We start from the raw sequence: 23,315 nt of genomic DNA on the forward strand, positions 1-23,315 counted from the left end.
AACCCAGCGTCTGTGTGATGAGGGGTCTGACGCTTTGTGGGAGAGAAGACGGAGCCCTCTTCTAGAACGCTTCACCCCGCAAGGCCTGCTGGTGTCCGATGTGGCCAGCTGGGTGGATAGGCAGGGCCATACAGGACTCCCTCCCTCCCTCCCTCTATTCTGTGAACGGATAGGTGCTGTCCCCCAGCAGCCGAAGGCAGCAGGCACCCCTACGCGGACCTCCCTGGCCTGCCCAGTCCTGGGTGCCGGCCGAGGACATGGTGTGAGCCCTCTGGCACCCAGTCTGTCCCCACCCCATTCCTGGGTTTCACGGATAAGCTGAAAAACCACACAGAGTCCACACATTGCAAAATGCTCCCAATGTATTTATGAATCCAGTTGGTCATTTCCTGAGGCTCAGGGCCGAGGTAGGGGTGAGGCTGTGCCTCCTGGTGGCCAGCCAAACATCGGGCACCAAGTCCAAGTGACCGTCGTTGATAAGACCCCACGTGATGCTCAAGTCCTGGGAACGCAGGCTGGACCCGTGGCCCGAGGAGCCCTCCCACCCCAGCCTGGTCCCGAGTGGGGCTGCAGGATTGTTGGCCGCCACACATGCAAGGGCCAGCTGGACCCCGGGGAGGGATGAGGTGGGCGGGCAGGGCGTCCTGGCCTCAGGTCCCCGGAGCCGACGCCGCAGGGAATAGGTTGCTCTTATTGGTGTATCGCGGAGGACGGTGGCCGGGAGCCCCGAGGACGGGTGCCGGTCAGTCTGCTGGGGGGGCCTGTGGCCCTGGACCCCATCCTCCAGCCCGTGCGCTCGATCTCCTGGCTCTGCTCCTCGTCACTCTGCGTGTGGCCTGGGGTGCCGTGGGAGCCACAGCGCTGCCCCACGCAGCCGCACTCCTCCACCTGGGGGTAGCTGAAGGCCCGGCTGGAGCCGTCCGTGCAGCGCAGGGTCACGTTCCTCAGGGACACCCGCAGCTCCTGGCAGCACTCACAGCGGTGCTGTACCGCGTTGGCCTCCAGCGAGTACCTGTGGGCGGGGCCTGCTCAGCACCAGGCGCCTCGGCCCCCAGCGCCCCACACCTGTGTCGCGGGCACCTGCTCTCAGAGGCGCCCTGGCCGGCGTGTGGTGCTGGCGCCCACGTGCCCGCACGCCCGTCGTGGGGTGCAAACCCTCCCGCAGCTGACCAGGCCGCCGCCAATGGGGCTGCTGAGTCTGCGGTCTCGAAACGGGACAGGCTGATTTCCGACAGCGCGCGGGCCGCCGGCCTCCGAACCCCCGCTCAGCCCTTCCGTCTACCCTCAGCGCCCGCTGCTGCCCCCAGCTGTCCCTCCTGGCCCTTCCTCGCCATCCCGTGCGCCGGGGCACCGTGCATCCCTGAACGCTGCCCCGCACAAGCTGGTCCCGCCGGGCGGAGGCGGGGCTCACGTACATGGAGGCGCTGTCCCCGCAGTTGCCCCGGCAGAAGGTGAGGAGCACGGGCCGGAGGGAGCTGCAGCCTCGCTGCCTGATGACCTGGTGCTCGTGGAACATGGCGCAGGTCGACCCTGGGGCGACACAGGAGGTCGTGCGGAGGGTCAGGAAGGGCTGGGACCCCTGGACCCCCACGTGGGCCGATTGGCCACCCCCTGTGGACCTTCCCACTCACTGTTCTGGGACTGGGGTGGAGGGCAGGACAGACAGCAGCCATCGTCGCTCAGCTGAGCCCGGTCCTATGCCAACGAAAGGGTGCCTTGAGGGCCGGAGCAGCAGGCCCAGAGTAGGGGGACAGACAGGGGGGACGGTGCCCCACATAGGCGGGTGGTGCCCCTGCGGCCACTGCACAGGGCCAGCCTCGGCTCCCCACCCCACCCTGGGCGAATCCTGCCCCGGCCTCCTGTGGGCCCACAGTGGGCCAGGCTGGGCTGTGGGCTCCCGGAGCTCACCTCGGGACAGCTGAGCGGGGGACACGCCTTCTTCCTGGTCACCACCACAAGCCCATCCCGGTGCTTCTCACACTCGTGGGTCACACAGGGGTTCCGGGGGTCTGACCAGGACTGGCCGGGCTGCAAGGAGGAGCCGACCGGCAGAGTGAGTGGGCAGGGGAGGTCTGTGTGTCTGCCTCCCAGCCCATGGACTTCCCTCCTGGCCTCTGCCAGGCACATGCCTTGTGATGACGGCTCCCCCGGGGCCCCAGTGCGCCAGGACGCGGCTGGCTCAGCACTCCCCACCCCTGCTGTCACCGTGCACCTCCCAGCTCCTCCGTCCAGGCAGGCGTGGGACCTGGCCCCGATCCCCGGCCTCCCCGGAGCCTGGGCGGGGCGGGGTGGCTTTGCCTCACCCAGGACTCCCTCGGCGGCCCTGGGGCCCCCACGCCACAGCCACTACTCACATAGAAGAGGTGGGTGGAGCTGTCGCTGGTGTTCACAACGCAGGCCTGCTGGACACACACCCCGCAGCACTGCCCGTTCTGCTCCCGGTACTCGAAGCCCTGCGGGGGGAGGCAGACATCCTGCCTGAGCCCCAGCACCTGCTTCCCCGGGTGGCAGGGCCGTGCAGCGGCGACAACTCACCATGGGGCAGTGGGTGTTGCAGATCTGGGTCTCACAGCTGATCACTGCCGTGTCCGAATGGGGGCTGCCGGACGCCTCACACCGGCACGTTTCACACAGACTGGAGGAGACCACGGAGCCGGGCTGGGGAGAGTCAGGGCGACCAGGGCTGGTGAGCTTCCGGAATATCCCCCGCCTGGCCTGGCCCCCCTAGGCAGACCGGGCCCTCTAGGGGACCCTAGATGCTGCTGCCTGGGAGGGGGAGCCCCAAGCCTGCACCTCCCTGACCAGGGTGCCCGGGGACGTCACATGCTCCAGAGGGCCCAGCTGGGGGAAACTGAGGCTGGGGGACCTCGTCACGTTCAGGAGAGAGCTGAGGGATCCGGGCTCGTCCACCCTGCTGATGCTGTGAGTGCCAAAGCCGGTGGGCCGACCTGGGCCTCAGCTACACTGGGCTGTGGATGGTGGTCCCTGGAGAGCTCAGGGCTGCTGGAGGTGCCCCCGGGCTGGCAGGGGGCCCTGGCACGGCCTGCAGGCCCTGTCTCGGGGAGAAGCTGGCAGGGGCGGGGACAAGCAGGGCTCGGCTTCCTGTGTGCTGCGGGGGCTGACTTCCGTGTCGCTCTTACCTGGTACAAGGTGCCGTTGACGCTGCAGACACTCCAGCCTGTCCAAGAGGGGACGCGCAGTCTCACTGACCCACCCTCACGTCCTGCCGCCCAGCCTGCCGCCCCAGCCCCCAGAGCAGCAGATACCACACGTACTACTGCGAGAGCGGGCTGGCCCCCGAGCCCCAGGCAGTGGAGCCCAAGTCCGGTATCACCCCGAGCCAGAGAACCCCGAGAGAGGCTGCCCCCGCCCCCCGCAGTGCCCGGGGCGGCCCCATGCGGACATAGCAGACACTCACTGCAGTTTTGGCTCGGGCAGCAGGCCCCCTCCTCATGGGTCAGGATCGGGCGGGAGCCCTCGGGACAGGCCACGGGCTTGGGGCAGTAGCTGGTGTCGCAGGCTGCGATGCACGGGAAGGAGGCGCTCAGGGGCCTGCGTCCGGCTCTGCACGCTCCCACCCCCACCCCAGTGCTGTGCCCGGGGGTCTCCAGCACCGCTGACCACCCAGTGGGCAGGCAGCAGGCTCTCCAAGGGGTGTGGGCCACTCTGGGAGACAAAGCTTCTAGTCGGCCTGGGCACAGGAGCCCCCTGCCCTCCTGGCATACCCACCCTCCCCAGAGCACATCTGTTGGGAGAGGTCACCGGCTGAGGCCTTAGTGGGGGGCAGGAGGGTGCTGTCCCGCTTGGTTGTGCCCCCCTGCCTGGTCCCAGCACCACTGCCCCTGGTGGGAAGGTGCCCCCGGGCACTCAGCCGAAGGGATGGGCAGCAGCCCCGGGCTCACCGCAGTTGTACTGGGGACAGCACTGGTTGGCCTGGGGGGCCGCAGGTACAGGCACAAAGCCGGGCACGGGGCAGGCTGGGGGCAGGGGGCAGGGCTGCCTCTGACAGCTCATGGTCAGTGTGCCGTTCTCACAGGTGCATCTCTGGCAGTCCACGTTGATGGTGTGGCCGGGCTGCAGGACAGGGCACGTGTGAGCCCAGGACCGTGGGGCTGGCCCCCGGCCGGTCCCAGCACAGCTGCAGCCAGGCCGGAGGGGTGCCGGGAGCCTGCAGAGGGCCAGCAGGGGAACCAGAGGGAAGGGCTTCCGGAGTGCAGGGTAGTGGCTTCAGGGGCGGGACATGGGGTGAGAGGCGCCAGGTGGATGGTCACCTCCATTCTCACTGTGTCTGAGCAGAGCAGGAGGGGGCCCCAGTGGAGGACAGGGCAGGGCCACCCCGGGGGCAGGCACCCCCATATGGAAGCCCCCCACATCCTGCTAGAGAAGCATTGACCCCTCCCTGCCCCTCCTCTGAGGCTCTGGCACTGAGAGGACGCCCTGCCCCCCACCCCAGCTGGCCACACTTACCTCCACAGGCTCCCCGTGGGGCCCCAGGCACTCTGCAGGGAGAGAGATTGAGGTCACAGGGGGGCAGCTGCGGCCCCCAGCCTCTCAAGGGCAGGACCCATTTGGGGGCCCAGACAGTCCCGGGCCATGGCAGAAAGCCCCAGGATCTGGCTGGGAATCACAGATCCAGAGGGGCAGCTGGCCCTGGTGCACCTGCCAGCCCCCAGCTCCACCCGTGGGCACATACTGTGACAGTCTATGGGCACGCAGACTTCAGAGCTCGTGCTGAAAAGCATCATGTCCTCTGGACAGAAGCAGCCTTCTGTGATGGGGCCAGCATCCTGCAGAGCCCTGTGGGGACAGCAGAGGGCTGGCCTGGTCCCTGTGCCCTCCAGGGTAGGAGAAAGCCACCCTGGGGGCTCTGGGGTAGGTCCAGGAGAGAGAGACAGGTGCATACATGAGGCTGGCGTTGTCACTCCCGTAGCAGTAGGAGAGCTTGGACGGGCCGCAGGGCTGGTACACCTTGTCCGCAGGGCAGGTGAACGCTGCGTGTTGGGGGGAGAGGCCACGGCTGAGACCAAGGGCACCAGCCCAGAGCAAACTCCCAGGCCTTGCTCTGGGCCTCATCCCCACACCCGCTGAGTGCCTGACCCCAGCGGGGCGCTGCAGCCCAGAAGCTGGCCCCCTCGGGCCCCACCCCTGCGCTCCAGGCCCTGGGCACCCCGATCTGGGGGCACTTCCTTCTCTACAAGAGCCGAGTGCGCCATGCCCTAGAGTCGGCCCTCCTCCTCCAGGAAGTCCAGCTGCTGACTGCCAGCCCAGCGTGTCTGTCCCCTGGCCGCACGCCGGCCACTGCTCCTCAGTGGGACGGGTGGCCCAAGGCTGGTGGGCACTCACGGCACGTGTGGTTGGTGTGTTTCCTCCAGTCGATGCACACGCCATGGGAGGCGCAGAGGGCCGCATACAGCTCCAAGCCGGAGCACACCACGTCTGAGCTGTTCACACGGCACTGGTCGAAGACACAGCCTTGGTAGAATGTCAGCGGGGGGATCACAGCGTGGCACCGCTCGAAGACCCTGCGGCCAGCAGCGCCAGGTCAGGGGGCAGCTCAGACTTTCCCTGAGGTCTGTGTGCCCCCAGGACGGCCCGCGGCAGCATGGCCGTTGCTTTCTCAAATTCTCCCCTGGGCCTCCCTGTCCGCCCGGAAACGCCAGTGCTGCCCTGGGGCCATGACACAGGCCCGGACCCAGAGTGAGCTGGAGGTCGGGCCGCTCCTGCTCCTGGTGTCTCAGCAGCCACCCATGGCCCTCCTTGCCATCGACCCCCTGCCCCCCTGGGAGCCGCCGTAGACCCACTCTTCCCACCCACCCCGAGGGTGAGGTCAGGGGGGCTGCCTGCCCCAGCCCCTCCCCGAATCTCACTTGCTCAGAATCAGCTGGCAGATGGATGACGATGAGCACAGGGCGGGGGAGGGCGTGGGCCTGGCTACGGTGGGCGTCGGGGAAGGCCCTTGGCAGAACGGCTGGTGGGGCGTTGTCACCTTCCAGTGGCCGGACATCTCGGAGCAGGAGGCCGCCACCGCCCCCCCCAGGCAGGCGACACTCATCCTTCTTGTCATTGGTGCAGGTGCCTGGGGTGGGGGGGGCAGGTGTCAGGCCGGCAGGGGACAGCCGAGCGCCCCCCACCCGTGGGCCACAGGGTCCCTGACTGGGGTGGGGCCTGACGCTCGGGGCAGCACTCGCTGGGCTGGCTGTGGGACCCGACCCTGGGCACTTCCGTATGCCCCCAAGAAGGCAGGCCGTTCCCACGGAGGATGGCGGGTGTGAGCCTCAGGCGTGGGGCCCGCATTTGGGCCCCTCTGGTGTGCAGACCGCACGTCCTCGGTGTAGCAGAAGCAGCTGCAGGCTTGGGGCCACGCGGGCAGCCTCTGCCCTGGCCAAGAATGCGATCCCCAGGGGTCTCCCCAGCGCGACCCTTCCCACCATGGACAGGCTCAGCTCTGTGCCACCGGCAGAGAAAGGGCCCAGCATCCGTGGAGCTCGCTGGGGACGGGACTCACCGCACTGGCCCTCCGTGTTGTTCGCAAACTTGCTGAAAGGCACCTCCACCGAGAAGATGAGGCCAGAGAACATGACCTGGACGCCTAGTTCGGGGATGGTCACGTACATCTTGATCCCGATTTGGGACACGCTCACGCCATCTTTCTGGAAGCCGGGCCTGACCACTTGACCGTTGAAGACGATCTAGACCCCGCGGAGAAGGAGACAGAGTGAGACGGCGCCCCAGCCACCCCGGCCCATGCGGAGCTGCCGGGGGGCTCCCCACCTGGTTGGTCATCACCCCGAGGACGGGCCTGCGGGTCAGCACAACGCGGTCCTGCCGGTACTCGACGATGAGGGACTGCGGGCAGGAGAGCCCGTCCTCGGCCCCGCAGAAGTAGTTGTCGATGAGCACGCGGAAGTGGCCGTACACGGGCACGATCTGCTGCACAAGCACGTACGTGCAGTTGTCCAGGAACGTGTAGTACGTGCCGTCAAAGGTGATGTAGTGGGGGTCGCCCCAGCCGCTGCACACACCTGCGGGCGCACGGCGGCCTTACGCGGGGCCTCCGACATGCAAGGCTGGCGCCGGGACGCCCGTGCCCAGCACCAGCTCCGGACTCTGTCCAGCGGGTGCGTCATGAGGCCTGAGCGGTGGGGCCGGGCTCCCCTGGCCTCCCCCCTGCCTGACACGGCCCCGGGGACCCTGGGGCTCAGGCAGAATTCCACTCGGGACCCCGGGGAGGCCTGGCGCTGTCCGTTCCCCGCCTCACCGTCGGGAAGTCCTTCCTAGTGTCTAACCCAAGTCCATCCCGCTCCCTCGATGGGACCCCCACCCGGCCCCACCGCCCCGCCTGGCTCCTGGCTCACACTGGCACTGGTAGTGTGGGCAGCAGCTGTCGTGGTCGGCCACCTTCACGGGGGGGAAGCCGTTGGCGCAGGTCGGCGGCTGTGCCTGTGGGCACGGGCGCGGCTGCACACTGATGACGCCGTTGCCCTCGCAGGTGGCCTGAGAGCAGTTGGGCATGGGCCAGGTCTCGCCTCTCTGTGGAAGGACAGCTCTCAGCCTCGGGACACTGCAGTCCCCCCGAGAGGGGAGCCGCAGGAAACCAGGATGGGACCTGCCCTCTCCACCCCCCGCTCCACACTGTTCCTCACACAGGGCCTCCCCCACTGGAATTCTACTCCAAACCCACACACCCTCCCCGCTGCCTGGCGCCATCGGAGCCTCGCCCACCCACGTGGGCACCCCGTATCTGCAGGTTGCATGCACTCCTGGGTACCCGGCTGGCACCCCCCTCAGCAGCCCTGCGGGACCAGAACAGGCACCTTCCCAGCAGTCAGCCTACATCCCCCCGCGGGTGACTGGCTTTCCCGCCCGCAGCCACACTGGAAAGATGCCGAGGGTCCCTGCACCAGTCTCTGAGAAGGGCAGAGAGGGGAGTTACCATTCTTGGAGGGACTGCATTCGGGCATCCCTGCTTAGTGACGGGCACGGGGACCGAAGGGGAGGATCCAGGCGGGGAGGTGGTCGGGGCAGGAGGTGGCACGCTGCTGGGGCAGGCCTGGTCCGTCCGCCTGACCACGTGGCAGTCAAGACTGCACAAGGCATAATAGCAGTGACCAGCGAGGTCGGTCTGTTGGTAAATGATGGATCCTGCGAGAGAAAGGGTCAGGTGGCGGTGAGCGGAACCTTGCTGGGGGGAGAGCCACAGCCCAGAGTGGGTCTTCTAGGCGCGACATCCACCCCAGGAGTGGACCTGGGTGGAGGCCTTCCTGCCCAGAAATGACACAAAGAAATCCTCAAAGATGGCTCAGTGCCGTGGTCAGAGAAGATCTGCAGCCCCGTCACACAGACAAGGAACCCCTCCCCTCTCCATACATTGTGGCTTTTGTGGACAAAACGGCAGTGGCCAGGGGCAGCATCACCACACCCATAGGCACAGTTCACATACCTGAGGGGTACAGCTTGCCAGACACGCTGCAGTAGCATGTCGTGGTGGAAGGCGCCACGGAGCTGGGCAACGGCGCGGAGCTGGGCAACGGCGAGAAGCTGGGCAATGGCTGGGAGCTGGGCAAGGGCACAGTGGACACCACAGACGTAAATCCAGGAGCAGGGGAGCCCGGAGTAGGTGAAGTCACGTGGGTCTTCACAGATGTGGAACCGCAGTGCTCTGGGGGCTCACAGCACAACACCCGGACCTCATAGTTGAGGCACATCCCGATATTACCCTTTTGGTCCCGGTTCTGGCACACCAGGCCCTTGCTGAGGTCGCACTGCACCACCTGGCCCAGCTTCTCGATGCTGACCTCGGGGTGGCTCTCGGCCCGGCACTCCAGCTGCGAGATGTACTCGGGACGGCGGCAGATTTTCTCTCCCTTTCTCAAGATGTTGCTGAAGCTTTCCACGTCTCCTCCGTGGGGCCCCGGGGACGGGAAGTCCACGTCAAACCACTTGGTCCACGTGCACTGTGGCTGGCAGGTGCCAGTCACATGAGCGGAGTGGGTTGTTTCAGGTCTGAGAACAGGGGTTGTGCTGGTTGTAGGAGCAGACGTTGTGCCGGTTTTGTGCACTGATGTTGGGCTGGCTGGTGGCACAGAGGTTTTGCTGGTTTCTGGCACAGAGGTTGGGCTGGTTGCGGACACAGTGGTTGATCTGGTTTCTGGCACAGAGAAACCAGGGCTCGTTGTTGGCACAGGGGTTGATCTGGTTTGTGGTACAGAGGTTCCACTGGTTGTTGGCACAGGGGTTGAGGTGGTTTCAGGCACAGAGATTGGGATGGTTGGTGGCACAGAGGTTGGGCTCGTTGGTGGCAGAGGGGTTGAGCTGGTTTCTGGCACAGAGGTTGGGCTGGTTGGTGGCACAGAGGTTGAGCTGGTTTCTGGCACAGAGATTGGGATGGTTGGTGGCACAGAGGTTGATCTGGTTTCTGGCACAGAGGTTGGGCTTGTTGTTGGCACAGGGGTTGATCTGGTTTGTGGTACAGAGGTTCCACTCGTTGTTGGCACAGGGGTTGAGGTGGTTTCAGGCACAGAGATTGGGATGGTTGGTGGCACAGAGGTTGCGCTCGTTGGTGGCAGAGGGGTTGAGCGAGTTTCTGGCACAGAGGTTGGGCTGGTTGGTGGCACAGTCGTTGAGCTGGTCCCAGGCACAGAGGTTGGGCTGGTTGGTGGCAGAGGGGTTGAGCTGGTTCCTGGCACAGAGGTTGGGCTGCTTGGTGGCACAGAGGTTGAGCTGGTTTCTGGCACAGAGATTGTGATGGTTGGTGGCACAGAGATTGAGCTGGTTCCAGGCACAGAGGTTGGGCTGGTTGGGGGCAGAGGGGTTGAGGTGGTTTCTGGCACAGAGGTTGGGGTGGTTGGTGGCACAGAGGTTGACCTGGTTTCCGGCAAAGAGATTGTGCTGGTTGGCGGCACAGAGGTTGACCTGGTTTCTGGCACAGAGGTTGGGCTTGTTGTTGGCACAGGGGTTGAGCTGGTTTCTGGCACTGAGATTGGGCTGGTTGGTGGCACAGGGGTTGACCTGGTTTCTGGCACAGAGGTTGGGCTTGTTGTTGGCACAGGGGATGAGCTGGTTTCTGGCACAGCTGTTGGGGTGGTTGGTGGCACAGAGGTTGACGTGGTTTCTGGCACAGAGGTTGGAATGGTTGGAGGCATAGGGGTTGAGCTGGTTTCAGGCACAGAGATTGGGCTGATTGGTGGCACAGAGGTTTTGCTGGTTTCTGGCACAGAGGTTGGGCTGGTTGCGGACACAGTGGTTGATCTGGTTTCTGGCACAGAGAAACCAGGGCTCGTTGTTGGCACAGGGGTTGATCTGGTTTGTGGTACAGAGGTTCCACTGGTTGTTGGCACAGGGGTTGAGGTGGTTTCAGGCACAGAGATTGGGATGGTTGGTGGCACAGAGGTTGAGCTGGTTTCCGGCACAGAGGTTGGGCTCGTTCTTGGCACAGGCGTAGAGCTGGTCACTGGCACCGAGATCGGGATGGTTGTTGGCACAGGGGTTGAGCTGGTTACTGGCACAGAGATTGGGCTGGTTGGTGACACAGAGGTTGATCTGGTTTCTGGCACAGAGGTTGGGCTCGTTCTTGGCACAGGCGTAGAGCTGGCTACTGGCACCGAGATCGGGATGGTTGGTGGCACTGGGGTTGAGCTTGTCTCAGTTAGAGAGATTGGCATGGTTGGTGGAACAGAGATTGAGCTGGTTACTGGCACAGAGATTGGGCTCGTTGGTTGCAGAGGGGTTGAGCTGGTTCGTGGCACAGAGACTGTGGTGGTTGGTGGCACAGAGGTTGATCTGGTTTCAGGCACAGAGGTTGGGCTTGTTCTTGGCACAGGGGTTGAGCTGGTTTCTGGCACAGAGATTGGGATGGATGGTGGCACAGAGGATGACCTGGTTCCAGGCACAGAGGTTGGGCTCGTTGGTGGCAGAGGGGTTGAGCTGGTTTCTGGCACAGAGCTTGGGCTGTTTGGTGGCACAGAGGTTGAGCTGGTTTCAGGCACAGAGGTTGCAATGGTTGGTGGCACAGGGGTTGAGCGGGATGTCACTAGGTGGGCGGTGGTCTCAGTAAGGCTGGTGTGGCTCACACTCGGGGTGTGAGGGACCGTGACAGTTTTGTGGGTAGAGCAATTCTCTGGGGGCTCACAGCACAACACCCGGACCTCATAGTTGAGGCACATCCCGATATTACCCTTTTGGTCCCGGTTCTGGCACACCAGGCCCTTGCTGAGGTCGCACTGCACCACCTGGCCCAGCTTCTCGATTCTGACCTCGGGGTGGCTCTCGGCCCGGCACTCCAGCTGCGAGATGTACTCGGGACGGCGGCAGATTTTCTCTCCCTTTCTCAAGATGTTGCTGAAGCTTTCCACGTCTCCTCCGTGGGGCCCCGGGGACGGGAAGTCCACATCAAACCACTTGGTCCACGTGCACTGTGGCTGGCAGGTGCCAGTCACATGAGCGGAGTGGGTTGTTTCAGGTCTGAGAACAGGGGTTGTGCTGGTTGTAGGAGCAGACGTTGTGCCGGTTTTGTGCACTGATGTTGGGCTGGCTGGTGGCACAGAGGTTTTGCTGGTTTCTGGCACAGAGGTTGGGCTGGTTGCAGACACAGTGGTTGATCTGGTTTCTGGCACAGAGGTTGGGCTGGTTGGTGACACAGGGGTTGATCTGGTTTGTGGTACAGAGGTTCCACTGGTTGTTGGCACAGGGGTTGATCTGGTTTGTGGTACAGAGGTTCCACTGGTTGTTGGCACAGGGGTTGAGGTGGTTTCAGGCACAGAGATTGGGATGGTTGGTGGCACAGAGGTTGGGCTCGTTGGTGGCAGAGGGGTTGAGCTGGTTTCTGGCACAGAGGTTGGGCTGGTTGGTGGCACAGAGGTTGAGCTGGTTTCTGGCACAGAGATTGGGATGGTTGGTGGCACAGAGGTTGATCTGGTTTCTGGCACAGAGGTTGGGCTTGTTGTTGGCACAGGGGTTGATCTGGTTTGTGGTACAGAGGTTCCACTCGTTGTTGGCACAGGGGTTGAGGTGGTTTCAGGCACAGAGATTGGGATGGTTGGTGGCACAGAGGTTGCGCTCGTTGGTGGCAGAGGGGTTGAGCGAGTTTCTGGCACAGAGGTTGGGCTGGTTGGTGGCACAGTCGTTGAGCTGGTCCCAGGCACAGAGGTTGGGCTGGTTGGTGGCAGAGGGGTTGAGCTGGTTCCTGGCACAGAGGTTGGGCTGCTTGGTGGCACAGAGGTTGAGCTGGTTTCTGGCACAGAGATTGTGATGGTTGGTGGCACAGAGATTGAGCTGGTTCCAGGCACAGAGGTTGGGCTGGTTGGGGGCAGAGGGGTTGAGGTGGTTTCTGGCACAGAGGTTGGGGTGGTTGGTGGCACAGAGGTTGACCTGGTTTCCGGCAAAGAGATTGTGCTGGTTGGCGGCACAGAGGTTGGGCTCGTTGATGGCAGAGGGGTTGAGCGAGTTTCTGGCACAGAGGTTGGGCTGGTTGGTGGGACAGTCGTTGAGCTGGTCCCAGGCACAGAGGTTGGGCTGGTTGGTGGCAGAGGGGTTGAGCTGGTTTCTGGCACAGATGTTGGGCTGGTTGGTGGCACAGAGGTTGAGCTGGTTTCTGGCACAGAGATTGGGATGATTGGTGGCACAGAGGTTGACCTGGTTTCTGGCACAGAGGTTGGGCTTGTTGTTGGCACAGGGGTTGAGCTGGTTTCTGGCACAGAGGTTGGGCTTGTTGTTGGCACAGGGGATGAGCTGGTTTCTGGCACAGCTGTTGGGGTGGTTGGTGGCACAGAGGTTGACGTGGTTTCTGGCACAGAGGTTGGAATGGTTGGAGGCATAGGGGTTGAGCTGGTTTCAGGCACAGAGATTGGGCTGATTGGTGGCACAGAGGTTTTGCTCGTTTCTGGCACAGAGGTTGGGCTCGATGGTGGCACAGAGGTTGAGCTTGTAGTTGGCACAGGGGTTGAGCTGGTTTCTTGCACATAGGTTGGGCTGGTTGGTGGCAGAGGGGTTGAGCTGGTTACTGGCACAGAGATTGGGCTGATTGGTGGCACAGAGGTTTTGCTAGTTTCTGGAACAGAGGATGGGCTGGATGGTGTCACAGAGGTCGAGCTTGTTGTTGGCACAGGGTTTGAGCTGGTTTCTGGCTCATAGGTTGGGTTGGTTGGTGGCAGAGGGGTTGATCTGGTTTGTGGTACAGAGGTTCCACTGGTTGTTGGCACAGGGGTTGAAGTGGTTTCAGGCACAGAGATTGGGATGGTTGGTGGCACAGAGGTTGGGCTCGTTGATGGCAGAGGGGTTGAGCGAGTTTCTGGCACAGAGGTTGGGCTGGTTGGTGGCACAGTCGTTGAGCTGGTCCCAGGCACAGAGGTTGGGCTGGTTGGTGGCAGAGGGGTTGAGCTGGTTTCTGGCACAGATGTTGGGCTGGTTGGTGGCACAGAGGTTGAGCTGGTTTCTGGCACAGAGATTGGGATGGTTGGTGGCACAGAGGTTGACCTGGTTTCTGGCACAGAGGTTGGGCTTGTTGTTGGCACAGGGGTTGAGCTGGTTTCTGGCACTGAGATTGGGCTGGTTGTTGGCACAGGGGTTGACCTGGTTTCTGGCACAGAGGTTGGGCTTGTTGTTGGCACAGGGGATGAGCTGGTTTCTGGCACAGCTGTTGGGGTGGTTGGTGGCACAGAGGTTGACGTGGTTTCCGGCACAGAGGTTGGAATGGTTGGAGGCATAGGGGTTGAGCTGGTTTCAGGCACAGAGATTGGGCTGATTGGTGGCACAGAGGTTTTGCTCGTTTCTGGCACAGAGGTTGGGCTCGATGGTGGCACAGAGGTTGAGCTTGTAGTTGGCACAGGGGTTGAGCTGGTTTCTTGCACATAGGTTGGGCTGGTTGGTGGCAGAGGGGTTGAGCTGGTTACTGGCACAGAGATTGGGCTGATTGGTGGCACAGAGGTTTTGCTAGTTTCTGGAACAGAGGATGGGCTGGATGGTGTCACAGAGGTCGAGCTTGTTGTTGGCACAGGGTTTGAGCTGGTTTCTGGCTCATAGGTTGGGTTGGTTGGTGGCAGAGGGGTTGATCTGGTTTGTGGTACAGAGGTTCCACTGGTTGTTGGCACAGGGGTTGAAGTGGTTTCAGGCACAGAGATTCGGATGGTTGGTGGCACAGAGGTTGGGCTCGTTGATGGCAGAGGGGTTGAGTGAGTTTCTGGCACAGAGGTTGGGCTGGTTGGTGGCACAGTCGTTGAGCTGGTCCCAGGCACAGAGGTTGGGCTGGTTGGTGGCAGAGGGGTTGAGCTGGTTTCTGGCACATATGTTGGGCTGGTTGATGGCACAGAGGTTGAGCTGGTTTCTGGCACAGAGATTGGGATGGTTGGTGGCACAGAGGTTGACCTGGTTTCTGGCACAGAGGTTGGGCTTGTTGTTGGCACAGGGGTTGATCTGGTTTGTGGTACAGAGGTTCCACTCGTTGTTGGCACAGGGGTTGAGGTGGTTTCAGGCACAGAGATTGGACTGGTTGGTGGCACAGAAGTTGAGCTGGTTTCTGGCACAGAGATTGGGATGGTTGGTGGCACAGAGGTTGACCTGGTTTCTGGCACAGAGGTTCGGCTTGTTCTTGGCACAGGCGTAGAGCTGGTTACTGACACAGAGATTGGGATGGTTGGTGGCAGAGGGGTTGAGCTAGTTTCTGGCACAGAGGTTGGGCTGCTTGGTGGCACAGAGGTTGAGCTGGTTCCAGGCACAGAGGTTGGGCTGGTTGGGGGCAGAGGGGTTGAGGTGGTTTCTGGCACATATGTTGGGCTGGTTTGCAGCACAGAGGTTGACCTGGTTTCTGGCACAGAGGTTGGGCTTGTTGGCACAGGGGTTGAGCTGGTTTCTGGCACAGCTGTTGGGCTGGTTGGTGGCACAGAGGTTGACCTGGTTTCTGGCACAGAGGTTGGAATGGTTGGGGGCATAGCTGTTGAGCTGGTTTCAGGCACAGAGAATGGGATGGTTGGTGGCACAGATGTTTTGCTGGTTTCTGGTACAGAGGTTGGGCTTGATGGTGGCACAGAGGTTGAGCTTGTAGTTGGCACAGGGATTGATGTGGTTTCTGGCACATAGGTTGGGCTGGTTGGTGGCAGAGGGGTTGAGCTGGTTACTGGCACAGAGGTTGGGCTGATTGGTGGCACAGAGGTTTTGCCAGTTTCTGGAACAGAGGATGGGCTGGATGGTGGCACAGAGGTTGAGCTTTTTGTTGGCACAGGGTTTGAGCTGGTTTCTGGCACATAGGTTGGGCTGGTTGGTGGCAGAAGGGTTGAGCTGGTTTCTGACACAGAGGTTGGGCTGGTTGGTGGCACAGAGGTTGTTCTGGTTTCTGGCACAGAGTTTGGGCTGGTTGCGGGCACAGTGGTTGATCTGGTTTCTGGCACAGAGAAACCAGGGCTCGTTGTTGGCACAGGGGTTGATCTGGTTTGTGGTACAGAGGTTCCACTGGTTGTTGGCACAGATGTTGAGGTTGTTTCAGGCACAGAGCTTGGGATGGTTGGTGGCACAGAGGTTGCGCTCGTTCTTGACACAGGCATAGAGCTGGTTGCTGGCACAGAGATTGGGATGGTTGGTGTCACAGGGGTTGAGCTGGTTACTGGCACAGAGATTGGGCTGGTTGGTGGCACAGAGGTTGAGCTGGTTTCTGGCACAGAGGTTGGGCTCGTTCTTGGCACAGGCGTAGAGCTGGTTACTGGCACCGAGATCGGGATGGTTGGTGGCACAGGGGTTGAGCTTGTCTCAGGCAGAGAGATTGGCATGGTTGGTGGAACAGAGATTGAGCTGGTTACTGGCACAGAGATTGGGCTCATTGGTTGCAGAGGGGTTGAGCTGGTTCGTGGCACAGAGACTGTGGTGGTTGGTGGCACAGAGGTTGATCTGGTTTCAGGCACAGAGGTTGGGCTCATTATTGGCACAGGCATAGAGCTGGTTACTGGCACAGAGATTGGGATGGATGGTGGCACAGGGGCTGAGCTGGTCTCAGGCAGAGAGATTGGCATGGTTGGTGGGACTGAGATTGAGCTGGTTACTGGCACAGAGATTGGGCTCGTTGGTGGCACAGAGGATGACCTGGTTCCAGGCACAGAGGTTGGGCTCATTGGTGGCAGAGGGGTTGAGCTGGTTTCTGGCACAGAGCTTGGGCTGTTTGGTGGCACAGAGGTTGAGCTGGTTTCAGGCACAGAGGTTGCAATGGTTGGTGGCACAGGGGTTGAGCGGGATGTCACTAGGTGGGCGGTGGTCTCAGTAAGGCTGGTGTGGCTCACACTCGGGGTGTGAGGGACCGTGACAGTTTTGTGGGTAAAGCAATTCTCTGGGGGCTCACAGCACAACACCCGGACCTCATAGTTGAGGCACATCCCGATATTACCCTTTTGGTCCCGGTTCTGGCACACCAGGCCCTTGCTGAGGTCGCACTGCACCACCTGGCCCAGCTTCTCGATGCTGACCTCGGGGTGGCTCTCGGCCCGGCACTCCAGCTGCGAGATGTACTCGGGACGGCGGCAGATTTTCTCTCCCTTTCTCAAGATGTTGCTGAAGCTTTCCACGTCTCCTCCGTGGGGCCCCGGGGACGGGAAGTCCACGTCAAACCACTTGGTCCACGTGCACTGTGGCTGGCAGGTGCCAGTCACATGAGCGGAGTGGGTTGTTTCAGGTCTGAGAACAGGGGTTGTGCTGGTTGTAGGAGCAGACGTTGTGCCGGTTTTGTGCACTGATGTTGGGCTGGCTGGTGGCACAGAGGTTTTGCTGGTTTCTGGCACAGAGGTTGGGCTGGTTGCGGACACAGTGGTTGATCTGGTTTCTGGCACAGAGAAACCAGGGCTCGTTGTTGGCACAGGGGTTGATCTGGTTTGTGGTACAGAGGTTCCACTGGTTGTTGGCACAGGGGTTGAGGTGGTTTCAGGCACAGAGATTGGGATGGTTGGTGGCACAGAGGTTGGGCTCGTTGGTGGCAGAGGGGTTGAGCTGGTTTCTGGCACAGAGGTTGGGCTGGTTGGTGGCACAGAGGTTGAGCTGGTTTCTGGCACAGAGATTGGGATGGTTGGTGGCACAGAGGTTGATCTGGTTTCTGGCACAGAGGTTGGGCTTGTTGTTGGCACAGGGGTTGATCTGGTTTGTGGTACAGAGGTTCCACTCGTTGTTGGCACAGGGGTTGAGGTGGTTTCAGGCACAGAGATTGGGATGGTTGGTGGCACAGAGGTTGCGCTCGTTGGTGGCAGAGGGGTTGAGCGAGTTTCTGGCACAGAGGTTGGGCTGGTTGGTGGCACAGTCGTTGAGCTGGTCCCAGGCACAGAGGTTGGGCTGGTTGGTGGCAGAGGGGTTGAGCTGGTTCCTGGCACAGAGGTTGGGCTGCTTGGTGGCACAGAGGTTGAGCTGGTTTCTGGCACAGAGATTGTGATGGTTGGTGGCACAGAGATTGAGCTGGTTCCAGGCACAGAGGTTGGGCTGGTTGGGGGCAGAGGGGTTGAGGTGGTTTCTGGCACAGAGGTTGGGGTGGTTGGTGGCACAGAGGTTGACCTGGTTTCCGGCAAAGAGATTGTGCTGGTTGGCGGCACAGAGGTTGACCTGGTTTCTGGCACAGAGGTTGGGCTTGTTGTTGGCACAGGGGTTGAGCTGGTTTCTGGCACTGAGATTGGGCTGGTTGGTGGCACAGGGGTTGACCTGGTTTCTGGCACAGAGGTTGGGCTTGTTGTTGGCACAGGGGATGAGCTGGTTTCTGGCACAGCTGTTGGGGTGGTTGGTGGCACAGAGGTTGACGTGGTTTCTGGCACAGAGGTTGGAATGGTTGGAGGCATAGGGGTTGAGCTGGTTTCAGGCACAGAGATTGGGCTGATTGGTGGCACAGAGGTTTTGCTCGTTTCTGGCACAGAGGTTGGGCTCGATGGTGGCACAGAGGTTGAGCTTGTAGTTGGCACAGGGGTTGAGCTGGTTTCTTGCACATAGGTTGGGCTGGTTGGTGGCAGAGGGGTTGAGCTGGTTACTGGCACAGAGATTGGGCTGATTGGTGGCACAGAGGTTTTGCTAGTTTCTGGAACAGAGGATGGGCTGGATGGTGTCACAGAGGTCGAGCTTGTTGTTGGCACAGGGTTTGAGCTGGTTTCTGGCTCATAGGTTGGGTTGGTTGGTGGCAGAGGGGTTGATCTGGTTTGTGGTACAGAGGTTCCACTGGTTGTTGGCACAGGGGTTGAAGTGGTTTCAGGCACAGAGATTCGGATGGTTGGTGGCACAGAGGTTGGGCTCGTTGATGGCAGAGGGGTTGAGTGAGTTTCTGGCACAGAGGTTGGGCTGGTTGGTGGCACAGGGTTTGAGCTGGTCCCAGGCACAGAGGTTGGGCTGGTTGGTGGCAGAGGGGTTGAGCTGGTTTCTGGCACAGATGTTGGGCTGGTTGATGGCACAGAGGTTGAGCTGGTTTCTGGCACAGAGATTGGGATGGTTGGTGGCACAGAGGTTGACCTGGTTTCTGGCACAGAGGTTGGGCTTGTTGCTGGCACAGGGGTTGATCTGGTTTGTGGTACAGAGGTTCCACTGGTTGTTGGCACAGGGGTTGAGGTGGTTTCAGGCACAGAGATTGGACTGGTTGGTGGCACAGAAGTTGAGCTGGTTTCTGGCACAGAGATTGGGATGGTTGGTGGCACAGAGGTTGACCTGGTTTCTGGCACAGAGGTTCGGCTTGTTCTTGGCAGAGGCGTAGAGCTGATTACTGACACAGAGATTGGGATGGTTGGTGGCAGAGGGGTTGAGCTAGTTTCTGGCACAGAGGTTGGGCTGGTTGGTGGCACAGAGGTTGAGCTTGTCTCAGGCAGAGAGATTGGCATGGTTGGTGGAACAGAGATTGAGCTGGTTACTGGCACAGAGATTGGGCTCGTTGGTTGCAGAGGGGTTGAGCTGGTTCGTGGCACAGAGACTGTGGTGGTTGGTGGCACAGAGGTTGAGCTGGTTCCAGGCACAGAGGTTGGGCTCGTTGGTGGCAGAGGGGTTGAGCTGGTTTCTGGCACAGAGCTTGGGCTGTTTGGTGGCACAGAGGTTGAGCTGGTTTCAGGCACAGAGGTTGCAATGGTTGGTGGCACAGGGGTTGAGCGGGATGTCACTAGGTGGGCGGTGGTCTCAGTAAGGCTGGTGTGGCTCACACTCGGGGTGTGAGGGACCGTGACAGTTTTGTGGGTAAAGCAATTCTCTGGGGGCTCACAGCACAACACCCGGACCTCATAGTTGAGGCACATCCCGATATTACCCTTTTGGTCCCGGTTCTGGCACACCAGGCCCTTGCTGAGGTCGCACTGCACCACCTGGCCCAGCTTCTCGATGCTGACCTCGGGGTGGCTCTCGGCCCGGCACTCCAGCTGCGAGATGTACTCGGGACGGCGGCAGATTTTCTCTCCCCTTTTCTTGATGTTGCAGTAGGTTTCCACGTCTCCTCCGTGGGGCCCCGGGGACGGGAAGTCCACGTCAAACCACTTGGTCCACGTGCACTGTGGCTGGCAGGTGCCAGTCACATGAGCGGAGTGGGTTGTTTCAGGCGTGAGAACAGGGGTTGTGCTGGTTGTAGGAGCAGACGTTGTGCCGGTTTTGTGCACTGATGTTGGGCTGGCTGGTGGCACAGAGGTTTTGCTGGTTTCTGGCACAGAGGTTGGGCTGGTTGCAGATACAGTGGTTGATCTGGTTTCAGGCACAGAGGTTGGGCTCATTATTGGCACAGGCGTAGAGCTGGTTACTGGCACAGAGGTTGGGATGGTTGGTGGCACAGGGGTTGAGCGGGATGTCACTAGGTGGGCGGTGGTCTCAGTTAGGCTGGTGTGGCTCACACTCGGGGTGTGAGGGACCGTGACAGTTTTGTGGGTAGAGCAATTCTCTGGGGGCTCACAGCACAACACCCGGACCTCATAGTTGAGGCACATCCCGATATTGCCTTCCTGGTCCCGATTTCGGCACACCAGGCCCTTGCTGAGGTCGCACTGCACCACTTGGTCCAGCTGCTCGATGCTGACGTCAGGGTGGCTCTCGGCCCGGCACTCCAGCTGCGAGATGTACTCGGGACGGCGGCAGATTTTCTCTCCCCTTTTCTTGATGTTGCAGTAGGTTTCCACGTCTCCTCCGTGGGGCCCCGGGGACGGGAAGTCCACGTCAAACCACTTGGTCCACGTGCACTGTGGTTGGCAGGTGACAGTCACCGGTGAGGAGACCACGTGTGTGCCGGGTGTCGTGCTGGTTTTGGGGTGCATGGGCGGTGAGCTGGTTCTGCTCTGTTGTGTGGGAGAGGAGGGAATTCCAGTGGTCCAGGTAAGCTGTGTTTGGGTCTCAGTTTCCCTTGAGGTCGAGTGTGTGGTCTCCAGTGTCGCAGGGTGTGTGGTGCTTCTGCACACGTCCTGCAGCTCACAGCACTCAATCCGGATTTCATAATTATAGCAAATTGGGGGCGTCTGGTTTTTATTCAGGCATATCAGCCCCACGTTCTTGTTACAGATCACGTCCTGTCCCAACTTCTCCAGTGGGATGTTTGGGAAGTACTCTGCCCTGCACTCCACGTTGCTGGGCTTTTCACAGAACTTATATCCTTTGGATCTCAAATAAGGAAAAGTGTCAAAATCTCCACTGTTTATACCAGGCCCAGGGTAGCTGCTGTCGAACCACTGGGTCCACGTGCAGAACTTTTGTAAACAAGGCTCACGTGTTGTTGAAACTGGCATTGGGCTCGGAATCAAGAGAGTAGTTTTCACCACAGCAGTTGTAGGAGTACCCGGGGTAGTCGTGGTGGTACCCGGGGCAGGTGTAGGGGTACCCGGGGCAGGTGTAGGGGTACCTGGGGCAGGTGTTTTGCTAGTTGGCACGGATGGGACCCTGCTAACCCCTTGCGTGGGCCCGGTTTCTGTACTCCTGGAAGTTGCAGGAGGCGGGGTCTGGGCTGGACTGCTGGAGGTGCGGCAGGTCCGGGGGAAGCAGCACAGAATCCTGATCTGGTAGTTGTGGCAGAGCCCTGACGTCTGGTTGCGGTTGTGGCAGGTCAGGCCCACCGTCGGGCTGCACTCTACGTGCTGCCCCAGGATGTCGAGTGGCACCCCAGGGGCCCCCTCAGCTTGGCACTCCACTCTCCTTGGCACCGCGCAAACCTGGTACCCGTGGGCACGGAGGTTTTCCAGCGTGTCGAAGTCACCGCTGTCGATGCCCCGTCCTGGATGGCTGACATCCAGCCACGGTGACCACTGGCACTCCTCCCCACAGGGGTGGGGCTGGACAGTCGGACTGGAGGTTGTGCCTGTGTGCGCCGTGCTCTTGGCACGGGTGTGGCATGTGCGGGCCGGACGTGTTGAGCTCACGACTGCGGACAGAATGGCAGGCGGAGGGGCTAAGTCTCTTGGGGTCCTCGAGGCATCCCCTCTCACCCCCGTCCCTGTCCCCCTGTCTGTCAGCTGCTGTGTGACTGTCTCCACCTGCGATGGGAGCCTGGGGAGAGCAAGCACCAAGTCCCGGGACACACCTGGCACCGGGCTGGGGTGGGGCCCACAGCAATGGAACTAACAGGTGAGTTGATCTCATTCAGGGGGAAGCCTGCTCCCCAGGCACGCCCTGAGCAGACCTGCACTCTTGGGGGAAGCTCGGAGGAGGGCGAGCAGTCGAGGCACCTGCCCCTCAGCCAGCGTAAGGGGAGCAGGGGCAACGGTAGGGCAAGAGCTTCCCAGGGCGCTCCTGGCGGCCCTCCTCCCCGAGGCCGGCCTCGGGGACCTTTCTTCATAGCCTCTGCCCTGTACCCAACGGTACCCCTGAGGACACCAGCCCTGCCAGGGAGACGGGCTGAGCCGGCGCTTCCCAGCTGCAGGGAGGGCAGGCTGCCGGCTCTCGGGCCCCTCCTGGATCCTCGGGGAGAGGGACAGCCCTGCTTGGTGCCCAGCGCGTCTGCCTTACCGAGCGGGGACGTGGAGAAGGAGAAGGTGGTGGGCGGCGCGGGGGTTGTGGGGCTGCAGGTGTAGACGCTCCTCTCGATGGTGCCGCTGGCGGAGCAGCGGGCAGAGATGCACCCGCCGGTGCCGTCAGTCGTGTGGTAGATGACGTCCCCCGGACGGAAGCGCCGTCCGTCGTAGATGCAGACGCAGGCTGTGAGGAGAAGGTCGGGCCCATTAGGGGCTGGGGGCAGGTGGGGACCCCAAGACCCCTCATCCCAGGAGGGCCGCCGGCTTCTCACCCTCAGAGTCGTAGACACAGTGCACGCCGCTCTCGGTGCAAACGCTGGTGGCGAGGGAGAAAGTGAGTCGGGGGGGTGTAGGGGAGCCACCCCCCAGCCCGGCCGGTGGACACAGAGCCCGAGGTCACACCCTCTCGGGGAGCCCCTTCCAATCAGTGAGAGATGGAGGCAGGCGTCCAGCACGCCACGCACCCCGGCGACATTCTGACGGACACTTCCTCTCCGGGGCATCTGTTCCAGGGGGCCCTCTGGGTGGCATCATGACTCAGCTCCTGCTTAACCCCCTCCCTGCCACCTCTCAGGCTTAACCCACTCCCTGCCACCCGCATTCTGCAACAGGGAGGCTCCCAGCTGGAGCCCAGGAGCCTAGGCTGTGGCACCCCCACCAGTCTGAAGGATGAGGCCCGTGGGAAGGTGGCGGGTTGGATCCCTCACACGCTCCAGGCTCCTTGTGCCTCTGGCCACGCGACTCACCAGGAGTGGCAGTTCTTGTCGGAGGGCACTGCCGTGCCTGGCCGGTATGACTTGCCCTGGACGCGGCAGGGCAGCGGTGGCGGTGGGGTCGGGCACGTGGCCACACACTGCATCTTGTCCTCGTCGAAGATGGGGGCCTCATGCGGGCACTTGGGGTAGCAGCCTGTGGGCCAGAGAGGCCTGAGTCCAAGCCAGACCACCTGCCTGACCACCTCCCCACCCCGTGGCCTCGGCTCAGACCCCAGGCCTAGTTCTCACCCACAGCCTGGTGGGCACGTGGGGCTGCTTCCACAAAGGCCCCTCGAGAGGTTGAAAAAGGTCCAGCCCAGCCAAGGGTGCCAGGACCCCCAAGACAACCCCTTCTGGCCAGCGTGGCAGCAGCCTACCTTCCAGGCCACGCAGGTCGTGCAGACAGCGGCCGCCCGGGTTCCGGCAGGTCCTCATGCAGGGTGCGCCGCACGGCTGGTAGTGCCACTCGCACTGGCCCTCGGGGTTGTAGTAGTCACAGAACAGGGCTGCGGGCAAGCAGGCGGGCTCGGTGGGCCAGCTCCAGCCCGGAGCAAGCCACCCAGCGGCCCCAGGCAGAGTACAGCCCTTGGAAGGACAGTCTTGGGGGCCCCGCACAGGCTGGACAAGATCTCCCTGCACCCCGACCTCCCACCAAGCCTCACGGGCT

At 61.8% G+C, this 23,315-nt stretch overlaps 1 protein-coding gene across 1 annotated transcript in view; it reads right to left on the reverse strand.

The window, feature by feature from the left end:
* Window positions 1-344: 344 nt before the first annotated feature.
* Window positions 345-23,315, reverse strand: part of MUC5AC (mucin 5AC, oligomeric mucus/gel-forming) — a 34,498-nt gene continuing 11,527 nt past the window's right edge. The window contains 27 exon segments of the mRNA XM_087855151.1: window positions 345-1,012; window positions 1,416-1,530; window positions 1,632-1,695; window positions 1,909-2,028; window positions 2,355-2,453; window positions 2,536-2,658; window positions 3,141-3,178; window positions 3,419-3,520; window positions 3,903-4,074; window positions 4,468-4,499; window positions 4,694-4,797; window positions 4,904-4,991; window positions 5,344-5,522; window positions 5,868-6,034; window positions 6,036-6,076; window positions 6,506-6,689; window positions 6,772-7,022; window positions 7,356-7,530; window positions 7,934-8,142; window positions 8,441-11,550; window positions 12,631-16,717; window positions 16,808-18,588; window positions 18,637-21,304; window positions 21,889-22,077; window positions 22,166-22,209; window positions 22,640-22,802; window positions 23,026-23,154. Of these exon segments, the coding sequence (XP_087711277.1) occupies window positions 691-1,012; window positions 1,416-1,530; window positions 1,632-1,695; window positions 1,909-2,028; window positions 2,355-2,453; window positions 2,536-2,658; window positions 3,141-3,178; window positions 3,419-3,520; window positions 3,903-4,074; window positions 4,468-4,499; window positions 4,694-4,797; window positions 4,904-4,991; window positions 5,344-5,522; window positions 5,868-6,034; window positions 6,036-6,076; window positions 6,506-6,689; window positions 6,772-7,022; window positions 7,356-7,530; window positions 7,934-8,142; window positions 8,441-11,550; window positions 12,631-16,717; window positions 16,808-18,588; window positions 18,637-21,304; window positions 21,889-22,077; window positions 22,166-22,209; window positions 22,640-22,802; window positions 23,026-23,154 (14,756 nt within the window). The 3' untranslated portion in view covers window positions 345-690.

Source organism: Ursus americanus, chromosome 24 (genome assembly GCF_024610735.1).
Source record: "Ursus americanus isolate L20-20 chromosome 24, mUrsAme1.1.p, whole genome shotgun sequence".
Classification (NCBI taxonomy): Eukaryota; Metazoa; Chordata; class Mammalia; order Carnivora; family Ursidae; genus Ursus; species Ursus americanus.